Genomic DNA, 13,498 nt, shown 5'->3' on the forward strand with positions numbered 1-13,498 from the left:
GGAGAGCAAGTCAGAAAGCCTAAAATGAGAGAGTCTCAAAATAGGGCAGAGAGGAGTATCAAGAGCCAGGGAGATACTCCCAGCCTGCTCCATAGCGTGACCCTAGGCCAAGGGCCAGCCATGGATTACCATGTCTGCATGCCAATGGACGCTACGTTCTGGCACTCATCTCCGAGCAGCCGAGCATGTGTGGGGGTCTTTCCTTCCCTGTTAATCTGCTTCCTCTCTCCTGAGTGCCTTCCACTCGAAGAGCTATTCACAGCGCTTTCCTCAGAAGTCTCCTCTCTCCTCGGGCAATGTGGCTTTGTCCCCTTGACCCTGCAGAGTAGGCTCTCCAAGGACAGTTGTGCTTAACACACCTGGACAGAATTCACAATCACACCTTGACAAATGATGCCATTTTACTGAAAAGCACAGTCTGTATGCCAACCTAAGGGCAGAAATGAAACTCTAAACCAACACAAGCACATTCCAAGTCAGTAGTATCATGAAAAAGGACCGTATCATAAAACATTTGTGTATTGTAGCTTAAATTCGACCACAGTAGTACGTTTTAGCTATTTCTGGGGGACAAGTTTTGCATAACAAGGAACTGAATACTCTCTTCTCTTCCCACCAGAAGCCCCATCCCCACTAGTTTCTAAGAGCCAACCTGTCATTAGCTTCAGCAAACAAATAATGATCCTCAGTGGCTGTGATCACTTCAGGGTTTTCCTCTGATCATATCCTTCCTAGTCTTTGAAAATCATGTTTGTCATAATTACCCCTCTTGTGTGCGTTGCTTAATGCCCATGACTTTGCAATTAGTGTTGAAGGAAGGGACCATCACACCTATGCATCCATCAAGCTCTCAACTGTCTCCCCAGGCTCCTTTAATACCTTCTGCCAAAGAGTTTCTTGCTTTATTTCACAGATGCTTCTCTGCTTTTTCATGTACCAGCTGCATTCATGGCCAGGCTCTGTAAAACAGCAATTTGAGTGTAAGAAATACTGCTCACCAGAAAGTTCTTCCTGGTCACAATGCACATATTTCCCTTTCCTCAGCTCCTCACCCTTGGTCTCCCTAGACAAACTCTTGTTCCCTCCTCAAACTCTGTGTGGCCTGGTTTTAGCCACCAGTAGCTGAGACTGTGTCAGCAGTTAGACTGACATTTTCCCTGCCTCTGGCATTCAGTTGTAACAGTGATCTCTGTCTCCAAATTAATGGCCTTCTGTTGTCAGAACCAGAATCCTTCTGAACGGTGGGGTTTCTCCTGCCTTGATGTTGGGACATTCACAAGTACCCCTCAAGAAAAATGGGATGATGTTTGCTATGTGTTTCTGTCTGTTCTGCAGGGGAACAGCTTCTCAGTGACTCTTAAAGCCTGGTGTCTTAGAAGCAAAAATCTAGACCGACAGGAGGAGCCTGTTGAATGCTAAAGAATTTGGAGACTCCTGTCTCTGATTCAGATGCCTTTCTGTCAAAAGCTCAGACCCTATATGTGTGTGTGTGTGTGTGTGTGTGTATACACACATACACATACATACACATATACACAATGGAATATCACTCAGCCATAAAAAAGAATGAAATAATGCCATTTGCAGCAACATGGATGCAAGTAGAGATTATCACACCAAGTGAAGTAATTCAGAAAGAGAAATACAAATACCATATGATATCACTTTTATGTGGAATCTAAAATATGACACGAACTTATCCAGGAAACAGAAACAGACTCACAGACATAAAGAAGAGACTTGTGGTTGCCAAGGGGGATGGGGAAGGGGGGAGAGATGGAGTGGGAGTTTGGAATTAGCAGATGCAAACTATTATACATAGAATGGATAAACAACAAGGTCCTGTTGTATAGCACAGGGAATGATATTCAATATTCTGTGGTAAACCATAATGGAAAGAATATGAAAAAGAATATATATATATATATATATATATATATAACTGAATCACTTTGCTGTACAGCAGAAATTAACACAGCATTGCAAATCAACTATACTTCAACAAAAATTTAAAAAAAAAGTTCAGACCCTAAATCCTTCATCAATCCCAAGCTGCACTAATCATCCAAGCTTGCAATTATGATACTTTTAATTATGTTTTTTGTTTTTGTGGATTTATTGTACAAATTAAGCACTGATAAATGTTTATAAGACATGGACTCACAAATAGTATTTTATCCTCTTTATTCTAGGTTATTATAATTTTACAATCATATCTTTATTTTTAGACTTCATGGGATAGTATAACAAAAATAAATTCTGGCAATGAAAATGAGCTGTGTTTCAAACCTCCATATGCCAACTACCATACCCCCTTCCAACTGTGAATAAGAATATTATATTATGCATGAAGCATTTCATATAATGTTTTGATATAGTTACAATTCAGGTATTCATAACTATGTAAAGCACTTGTTAAAATTGTGAGGGTCTCTTAGGAACTGAATCTGGGGAAGGATAGGATGGGGGAACACACACAGTGAGAATATTTCCCCTTTTGGCATCGCTACAATTATGATACTTTTGAATTCTTTAGCGCATTTATCCCCAGCTACTGCAGCACAATGGTATGACTCCTGTTCTTCATAGGAGAAATTTAGGCATCCAGAAAGCATCAGGCAGATGTGGGAACAGAGCAAACTTTGTGAATTGCAGGCTAATTTCTGTCTTGCCACCTCTGTGTATGGATGAGGCCAATGGACCTTGGCACAGATATTGAGACAGGGCTGGCTAATGTTGGACAAGCATTTGAAGAGAAGGTGGTGGTTGGTACATGCACCCCTCCTTGTGAGGTCCTCCCCCATTTTCCTGAGGCTCCCTCCTTCTGTCTCCTGAAGCACCCCTGATACAATCCAACATGCCTTCAGGGCAGGAAATGACCTAACAAAATGAGCTGGAAAAAGCTATAGCTGGAAAGCAATTGCTTAAGGATTTTCCCCACTGAGGGATATTTACAAGATCAAAAAGACTTTTTGGGGGATGTATTTCTTAAAATTAAAAAAGTTATTTTGAAATAATTATATACTTAGAGGAAATTGCAAAAATAGTACAAGTTCATCCTTCACCCAGCGTCCCCCAATATCACAGCGGTAGTATAATATCAAAATTAGGAAACTGACATTGGTACATTACTCTTAATTAGACTACGGACCACATTCAGTTTTTAGCATTCAGTTTTCACCATTAAAAAACCCTGTGTGTGTGTGTGTGTGTGTGTGTGTGTGTGTGTGTGTGTGCGTGGTTCTATGTCACTACCATAAGCAAGATACAGAAGTGGTTCCCATCACCACAAAAGAAACCCCTAATATTACCTCTTTGTACATATTCACTCTACCCCCAACTCTTCTCCAGACTGGCTGCACCATTTTACATTTTCACTAGCAATGTATAGAGATCCAATTTGTCTGTGTCATCACCAGCATTTGTTATTTATCACTATTTTTTATTTCAACTGATATCTCATTGCAGTCTTAATTTACATTTCCCTAATGGCTAGTGGTGTTGAATATCTTTTCAGACACTTATTTGCCATCTGTATCTCCTCTTTGGTGAAATGAATGTTCATGTCTTTTGCCCAGTTTCTAGTTGGATTGTTTCCTTTTTTTTATTGTTGAGTTCTGAGAGTTCTTTATATATTCTAGATATAAGGCCTTCACTGGATATGTGGCTGGCAAATATTTTCTCACAGTCTGTAACTTGTCGTTTCATCTTCTTAACAGTCTTTCAATGAAACAAATGTCTTTAATTTTAATAAAGTCCAGTTCATCAATTTTTCCTTTTAAGGACTGTACTTTCCATATCAAGTCTAAGAACTCTTCACTTAGTCCTATATCCCAAAGAGTTTTTCCTATATTTTATTTCTAAAAGTTTTAGAGTTCTACATTTTACATTCACTCCTTGATCCGTTTTGAGTTGACCTTTGTAAGGTTTCAGGTTTAGGTCAAGGTTCATTTTTTGCTTATTAATATCCAATTGCTCCAGCACCATTTGTTGAAAAGGCTATCCTTCTTCCATTGGATTGCTTTTGCATCTTTGTCAAAAATCAGCTGGCTGTATTTGTGTGAGTCTATATGAGATTTTGATTTTGTTCCATTGATCTATGCCCATCTCCCTGCTAAGACAATAATTACCTTGATTACTGCAGCTATATAGTAAGCCATCAGGTTTGATCCCTTCCAATTTACTCTTCTTTTTAAAGATTATTTTAATTTAATATTTTAAAAATGAAAAATTAGGTATGTCATTTAAATTTTTATTTTAATATTGCTATTCTAGGGCTTGTACCTTTCCATATACATTTTAGAATAAGCTTGTTTGTGTCTACAAAAAAAACTTCAGTAGGAATTGCATTAAACCTATAGATCTATTTGGAGAGAATTGACATCTACAATATTCTCAGTCTTCCAATCCATGAACATATGTTTCTCCATTTATTTAGGCCTTTGATTTATCTCATCAGCGTTTTGTAATTTTCAGCATACAGATCCTCTACATGCTTTTAGGTTTATATCTATTTAATTTTCTTTAGCACACACCATAAATGGTATTTTTTAATATATATATATAAATTTATTTATTTATGGCTGCATTGGGTCTTCGTTGCTGCCCGCAGGCTTTCTCTAGTTGAGAAGATCAGGGGCTACTTTCGTTGTGGTACATGGGCTTCTCATTGTGGTGGCTTCTCTTGTTGCGGAGCTCAGGCTCTGGGCATGCGGCCTTCAGTAGTTGTGGCATGCGGTCTCAGTAGTTGTGGCACACAGGCTTAGTGGCTCTGCGGCATGTGGGATCTTCCCGGACCAGGGATTGAACCCATGTCCCTGCATTGGCAGGCAGATTCTTAACCACTGTGCCACCAGGGAAGTCCCTGATATTGTGTTTTTAATTTTTGCTTCCACAAGTATGTTGTTAACATATAGAAATGCGATTGATTTTTAAGTGTTGATCTTGTATTCTGAAACCTCGCTGAACTCATAAGTTCTAGGAGGGTTTTGTTTTGTTTTAGATTCCTTGGGATTTTGAACAGTATAGACATCTGCAAATAGGGACAGTTTTATTTTTCCTTTTAAAAAATATGTATCTCTTTTATTTATTCTATTTTTGGGGTCTTATTTCACTGGCTAGAACTTCCAGTAGAATGTTGAATGAGAGTGGTGATATGCATACAACCTTGCCTTGTTCCAGATTTTAGAGGGGAAGCAATTCAGTCTTTCACAATTAAATACAACATTAACTGTAAGTTTTTGTAAGTACTGTTTACAAAGCTGAGGAAATTTCCTTCTATTTCTAGTTTTCTGAGGGATATATATTTTTTAAATCATGAATGAATCTTGGTTTTTGCAGATGCTTTTTCAGACTCAATATCTTTTCTTGGTGAACTGATCCTTTTATCATTATGTAATGTCCCTCTTTGTTTTTAGTAATTTTCTTTGCTCTGGAGTCTAATGTTAATATAGTCAGTTGTGCTTTTTAAAAAGACTTAATGTGTTGTACATATTTTTCCATTCTTTTACTTTTCTGTGGTTTTATTCAAAGTGAGTTTCTTATAGACAGGATATGGTTTGATTAAATTTTTTAATCCACTTTGCTAATCTCTGTCTTTCAATTGGTGAACTTAAACTGTTTATATTTAAGGTAATTACTGATAGGTTAGGGCTTAAGTCTGCCATTTTATTATATTTGCATAGTCATAAATATGTCAACATTCAATATTGCTTTAACCCCAAACCATGTTATAACTATGCTGGGAAGGTGGAAGGAAAACTTTTGTGTGCAGAATGCTGGAAGAGGAGAGGTAGATCATCGTCTTCTGTAGTAGGAAGTCAACTCACAATAAATAAAATTGAAAATAAATAAGAAATATCAGTATAATGATAAAAGATGTAAATAATTTAAGGGAATACTTAAAAGGGTTGAATATGGGGCATCCATGGTGGCACAGTGGTTAAGAATCCACCTGCCAATGCAGGGGACACAGGTTCAAGCCCTGGTCCAGGAAGATCCCACATGCCGTGGAGCAACTAAGCCCATGCCCAACAACTTGTGAGCCCATGTGCCACAACTACTGAGAACCACGTGCCTAGAACCCATGCTCCACACCAAGAGAAGCCACCACAATGAGAAGCCCGTGCACCGCAATGAAGAGCAGCCCCCACTCGCCTCAACTAGAGAAAGCCTGTGAGCAGCAACAAAGACTCAATGCAACCAAAAATAAATAAATTTATTTTTTAGAAAAAGAGTTGAATGTGATTGCCTCTGGGGAATGAGGATCAGGGATGGGAATGAGTAGAGCAAGAAATTGCTTTCTTAAAAACCTTTGTAGTAAGTACCATTTGACTTTTAGAACTTTATATCTATATTGCTTGATAAAAATATAATTAGTAAATCTAAACTTAAGAAATACTCAAGTATTTCTTTTTTTTTTTTTTTTTATTGGGGTATAATTACTTTACAATGGTGTGTTAGTTTCTGCTTTATAACAAAGTGAATCAGTTATACATATACATATGTTCCCATATCTCTTCCCTCTTGCGTCTCCCTCCCTCCCACCCTCCCTATCCCACCCCTCCAGGCTGTCACAGAGCACCGAGCCAATATCCCCGTGCCATGCGGCTGCTTCCCTCTAGCTATCTACCTTACTACGTTTGTTAGTGTGTATATGTCCATGACTCTCTCTCGCCCCGTCACAGCTCACCCTTCCCCCTCCCCATAACCTCAAGTCCGTTCTCTAGGAGGTCTGCGTCTTTATTCCTGCCTTACCCCTAGGTTCTTCATGACATTTTTTTTTTCTTAAATTCCATATATATGTGTTAGCATACTGTATTTGTCTTTTTCGTTCTGACTTACTTCACTGTGTATGACAGACTCTAGGTCTATCCACCTCATTACAAATAGCTCAATTTCGTTTCTTTTTATGGCTGAGTAATATTCCATTGTATATATGTGCCACATCTTCTATTTTTTTATTTTTTTTTATTTTTTTTTTTTAACATCTTTATTGGGGTATAATTGCTTTACAATGGTGTGTTAGTTTCTGCTCCATAACAAAGTGAATCAGTCATACATAAACATATGTTCCCATATGTCTTCCCTGTTGCCTCTCCCTCCCTCCCACCCTCCCCATCCCACCCCTCCAGGCTGTCACAAAGCACCGAGCCAATATCCCTGTGCCATGCGGCTGCTTCCCACCAGCTATCTACCTTACTGCGTTTGTTACTGTGTATATGCCCATGACTCTACTCAAGTATTTCTTAGTGCAGTTTTCATCAACCCTGGCTGCCCACTGGAGTTACCCAGGGGGACTTTTAAAAAAATATCAATTTTCAGGCCCCAACCTATACCAATTAATTGGGTCTGGGGTTCAGGCATCAATATTCAAAAATTATTTCCCAGGTTATTTGAATGTGTATCTAGGGTTGAGGATGGCTGGTTTATAACATATATTAACAGTAGACCTTTGGTAAAATGTTAGCAGCAGTGAGAAAGGTAAAACATGAAGGTCTTACCATCTTCAAGTCAACCCATTTATTGGAGATTGGTAGATCAGACACTTTTGGGAAGCCTTGCTTGAGAGAAATCAAACACAGCTGCATATTTGTAGATGGTGAAGCAGAGAGAGCTAAAGGGCATTAGGAATGCAATTTTGGGCCTTCTGGGTTTACTTCATGTGATTAAAACTAACCAGAGGCTATGACAATTACATTTTCTCAGTCCATAGAGGAAAGCAGAAGAGAAGGAAAGAAGAAAACATAATTCCTAAATTTAGGGTATTTTGTAGTCATTACAATATGACCTGAAATAAGTTATTATACAAAGTGGCCCATGATACATTCTCAACTCCTCTATTTTGGCCTCCATCACCATTTGGAAGTCATAATTAATGGACTAAGATACCAAGATAGAAGACATTGAAGCTGTGTCTGCAGAAGAACATGGGACAAAGACAAGAAACATGAAGAAGGTCCATTTTGTACAGGTGTCCAGAAGCATGTACATTCAGGAAGGCTTCAAAAGTTAAAAGATATGCTTCACTCATCACAATAGGTAACTAGAAAATGTGCCCCTAAAGGGAATTATAGAATTTTTTAAAACTGTACAATTTAGTGGGATTTATTTTAGTATATTCACAAACTTGTACTACCATCACAACTACCTAATTGTAGAACATTTTCATCCTCCTCTAAAGTAACCCAGTACCCATTATTTCCCCTTCTCCCCTCCTCCCAGGCCCTGGCAATCACTCATGTATTTTCTGCCTCTATGGATTTGCTTATTTTGGCCATTTCATATAAATGGAATCATAAAATATATAGTCCTTTGTGCCTGACTTCTTTCACTTTGCATAATGTTTTCAAGGTTCACCCATGTTGTGCCATGTATTAGTGCTTGATTCTTTATTATGGCTGAATAATATAACGATATATGACATTCTGTTTACCCATTCACCAGCTGATGGATATTTAGGCTATTTCCACTTTTTTTTTAATGATTAATTAAAACATATTTATTGGTTCTAAAGAAAAAATGTGATTTTTTTTCTCCATTTCAATAATCATTTTTGTATCTACTATAGTTTCTGTTGCAATTGTATTTTTTTAAACATCTTTATTGGAGTATAACTGCTTTACATTGTTGTGTTTGTTGCTGCTGAATAACAAAGTGAGTCAGCTATACATATACATATATACCCGTGCTCTTGCGACTCCCACCCACCCTACATAACCCACCCCTCTAGGTGATCACAAAGGACCGAGCTGATCTCCCAATGCTATGCGGGTGCTTCCGAATAGCTATCTATTTTACATATGGTAGTGTACATATGTTCATGCCACTCTCCCACTTCGTCTCAGGTTACCCTTGCCCCTCCCTCTGTCTTCAAGTCCATTCTCTACATCTGCATCTTTATTCCAGTTCTGCCCCTAGTTTCTTCAGAACCCTCTTTTTTTTTTAATTTAGATTCCATATATATGTGTTAACATACGGTATTTGTTTTTCTCTTTATGACTTACTTCACTTATATGACAGATTCGATGCACATCCACCTCACTACAAAAAACTCAATTTTTTTTACATCTTTATTGGAGTATAATTGCTTTACAATGGTGTGTTAGTTTCTGCTTTATAACAAAGTGAATCAGTTATACATATACATATGTTCCTATATCTCTTCCCTCTTGTGTCTCCCTCCCTCCCACCTTCCCTATCCCACCCCTCCAGGCGGTAACAAAGCACCAAGCTGATCTCCCTGTGCTATGCGGCTGCTTCCCATTAGCTATCTATCTTACGTTTGGTAGTGTATATATGTCCATGCCTCTCTCTCGCTTTATCACAGCTTACCCTTCCCGCTCCATATATGCTCAAGTCCATTCTCTAGTAGGTCTGTGTCTTTATTCATGTCTTACGCCTAGGTTCTTCATGACATTTTTTTTCTTAAATTCCATATATATGTGTTAGCATACGGTATTTGTCTTTCTCTTTCTGACTTACTTCACTCTGTAGGACAGACTCTAGGTCTATCCACCTCATTACAAATAGCTCAATTTCGTTTCTTTTTATGGCTGAGTAATATTCTATTGTATATATGTGCCACATGTTCTTTATCCATTCATCCAATGATGGACACTTAGGTTGTTTCCATCTCTGGGCTATTGTAAATAGAGCTGCAATGAACATTTTGGTACATGACTCTTTTTGAATTACGGTTTTCTCAGGGTATATGCCCAGGAGTGGTATTACCAGGTCATATGGTAGTTCTATGTGTAGTTTTTTAAGGAACTTCCATACTGTTCTCCATAGTGGCTGAACCAATTCACATTCCCACCAGCAGTGCAAGAATGTTCCCTTTTCTCCACACCCTCTCCAACATTTATTGTTTCTAGATTTTTTGATGATGACCATTCTGACTGGTGTGAGATGATATCTAATTGTAGTTTTGATTTGCATTTCTCTAATGATTAATAATGTTGAGCATTCTTTCATCTGTTTGATGACAGTCTGTATATCTTCTTTGGAGAACTGTCTATTTAGGTTTTCTGCCCATTTTTGGATTGGGTTGTTTGTTTTTTTGTTATTGAGCTGCATGAGCTGCTTATTGGAGATTAATTCTTTGTCAGTTGCTTCATTTGCAAATATTTTCTCCCATTCTGAGGGTTGTCTTTTGGTCTTGTTTATGGTTTCCTTTGCTGTGCAAAAGCATTGAAGTTTCATTAGGTCCCATTTGTGTATTTTTGTTTTTATTTCCATTTCTCAAGGAAGTGGGTCAAAAAGGATATTGCTGTGATTTATGTCATTGAGTGTTCTGTCTAGGTTTTCCTCTAAGAGTTTGATAGTTTCTGGGCTTACATTTAGGTCTTTCATCTATTTTGAGCTTATTTTTGTGTATGGTGTTAGGGAGTGACCTAATCTCATACTTTTACATGTACCTGTCCAGTTTTCCCAGCACCACTTATTGAAGAGGCTGTCCTTTCTCCACTGTACATTCCTGCCTCCTTTATTAAAGATAAGGTGACCATATGTGCGTGGGATCATCACTGGGCTTTCTATCCTGTTCCATTGATCTATCTTTCTGATTTTGTGCCAGCACCATACTGTCTTGTTTACTGTAACTTGTAGTATAGTCTGAAGTCAGGGAGCCTGATTCCTCCAGCTCCGTTTTTCGTTCTTAAGATTGCTTTGGGTATTCGGGGTCTTTTGTGCTTCCTTACAAATTGTGAAATTTTTTGTTCTAGTTCTGTGAAAAATGCCAGTGGTAGTTTGATACGGATTACATTGAATCTGTAGATTGCTTTGGGTAGGAGAGTCATTTTCAAAATGTTCATCCTTCCAATCCAAGAACATGGTATATCTCTCCATCTATTTGTATCATCTTTAATTTCTTTCATCAGTGTCTTATAATTTTCTGCATACAGGTCTTTTGTCTCCTTAGGTAGGTTTATTCCTAGATATTTTATTCTTTTTGTAGCAATGGTAAATGGGTGTGTTTTCTTCATTTCACTTTCTGATTTTTCATCATTAGAGTATAGGAATGCCAGAGATTTCTGTGCATTAATTTTGTATCCGGCTACTTTACCAAATTCATTGATTAGCTCTAGTAGTTTTCTGGTAGTATCTTTGGGATTCTCTGTATAAAGTATCATGTCATCTGCAAACAGTGACAGCTTTACTTCTTCTTTTCTGATTCGGATTCTTTTTATTTCCTTTTCTTCTCTGATTGCTGGGCTAAAACTTCCAAAACTATGTTCCATAAGAGTGGTGAGAGTGGGCAACCTTGTCTTATTCCTGATCTTATTGGAAATGCTTTCAGTTCTTCACCATTGAGGACGATGTTGGCTGTGGGTTTGTCATATATGGCCTTTATTATATTGAGGAAAGTTCTCTCTAGGCCGACTTTCTGCAGAGTTTTTTTTACCATAAATGGGTGTTGAATTTTGTCCTAAGCTTTCTCTGCATCTATTGAGATGATCATATGGTTTTTCTCCTTCAATTTGTTAATATGGTTTATCGCATTGATTCATTTGCATATATTGAAGAATCCTTGCATTCCTGGAATAAACCCCACTTCATCATGGTGTAAGATCCTTTTAATGTGCTGTTGGATTCTGTTTGCTAGTATTTTGTTGAGGATTTTTGCATCTATGTTCATCAGTGATATTGGCCTGTAGTTTTCTTTCTTTGTGACATCCTTGTCTGCTTTTGGTATCAAGGTGATGTTGGTCTCGTAGAATGAGTTTAGGAATTTTCCTCCCTCTGCTATATTTTGGAAGAGTTTGAGAGGGGTAGGTGTTAGCTCTTCTCTAAATGTTTGGTAGAATTCACCTGTGAAGCCATCTGGTCCTGGGCTTTTGTTTGTTGGAAGATTTTTAATCACTGTTTCAGTTCCAGTGCTTGTGATTGGTCTGTTCATATTTTCTATTTCTTCCTGATTCAGTCTTGGCAGGTTGTGCATTTCTAAGAGTTTGTCCATTTCTTCCAGGTTGTCCATTTTATTGGCATAGGGTTGCTTGTAGTAGTCTCTCATGATCATTTGTATTTCTGCAGTGTCAGTTGTTACTTCTCCTTCTTCATTTCTAATTCTACTGATTTGAGTCTTCTCCCTTTTTCCTGATGAGTCTGGCTAATGGTTTATCTATTTTGTTTATCTTCTCAAAGAACCAGCTTTTAGTTTTATTGATCTTTGCTATCATTTCCTGCATTTCTTTTTCATTTATTTATGATCGGATCTGTATGTTTTCTATCCTTCTGCTAACTTCGGGGGTTTTTTGTTCTTCATTTACTAATTGCTTTAGGTGCAAAGTTAGGTTGCTTACTCGAGATGTTTCCTGTTTCTTCAGGTAGGATTGTATTGCTATAAACTTCCCTCTTAGAACTGCTTCTGCTACATCCCATAGGTTTTGTGTTGTCATGTCTACATTGTCATTTGTTTCTAGGTATTTTTTGATTTCCTCTTTGATCTTCAGTGATCACTTCGTTATTAAGTAGTGTATTGTTTAGCCTCCATGTGTTTGTATTTCTTTACAGATCTTTTCCTGTAATTGATATCTAGTCTCATGGCGTTGTGGTCAGAAAAGATACTTGATACAATTTCAATTTTCTTAAATTTTCCAAGGCTTGATTTCTGACATAAGATATGATCTATCCTGGAGAATGTTCCATGAGCACTTGAGAAAAATGTGTATTCTGTTGTTTTTGGATGGAATGTCCTATAAATATCAATTAAGTCCATCTTGTTTAATGGATCATTTAAATCTTCTGTTTCCTTATTTATTTTCATTTTGGATGATCTGTCCATTGCTGAAAGTGGGGTGTTAAAGTTCCCTACTATGAATGTGTTACTGTCGATTTCCCCTTTTATGGCTGTTTGTATTTGCCTTATGTATTGAGGTGCTCCTATTATGGGTGCATAAATATTTACAATTGTTAAATCTTCTTCTTGGACCGATCCCTTGATCATTATGTAGTGCCCTCCTTTGTATCTTCTAATAGTCTTTATTTTAAAATCTATTTTATCTGATATGACAATTGCTACTCCAACTTTCTTTTGCTTTCCATTTGCATGGAATATCTTTTTCCATCCCCTTACTTTCAGTCTGTATGTGTCTCTAGGTCTGAAGTTGGTCTCTTGTTGACAGCATATGTATGGGTCTTGTTCTTGTATCCATTCAGCCAATCTGTGTCTTTTGGTGGGAGCATTTAGTCCATTTAAATTTAAGTTAATTAACGATATATATGTTCCTATTCCCATTTTCTTAATTGTTTTAGGTTCTTTAATATAGATCTTTTCCTTCTCTTGTGTTTCTTGCCTAGAGAATCTCCTTTAGCATTTTTTGCAAAGCTGGTTTTGTGGTGCTGAACTCTCTCAGCGTTTGCTTGTCTGTAAAGGTTTTAATTTCTCCATCAAATCTGAATGAGATCCTTGCTCTGTAGAGTAATCTTGGTTGCAGGTTTTTCTCCTTCATTACTTTAAATATGTTCTGCAAGTTCCTTCTGGCTTGCAGAGTTTCTG

General features: G+C 37.6%; 1 protein-coding gene across 2 annotated transcripts in view; it reads right to left on the bottom strand.

Moving 5' to 3' along the window:
• Nucleotides 1-465: 465 nt before the first annotated feature.
• The window catches only part of PFKFB1 (6-phosphofructo-2-kinase/fructose-2,6-biphosphatase 1), a 185,975-nt gene continuing 172,942 nt past the window's right edge, over nt 466-13,498 (bottom strand). Inside the window, exon 12 of one of the 2 annotated variants that reach the window (XM_069540326.1) lies at nt 466-959. In XM_069540326.1, the coding sequence (XP_069396427.1) occupies nt 832-959 (128 nt within the window). In that variant the 3' untranslated portion in view covers nt 466-831. The remainder of the gene's footprint in view (nt 960-13,498) is intronic. The other variant, XM_060002098.1, reaches the window with a different exon arrangement.

The sequence above is a fragment of the Delphinus delphis genome, chromosome X (assembly GCF_949987515.2).
Source record: "Delphinus delphis chromosome X, mDelDel1.2, whole genome shotgun sequence".
Lineage (NCBI taxonomy): Eukaryota > Metazoa > Chordata > Mammalia > Artiodactyla > Delphinidae > Delphinus > Delphinus delphis.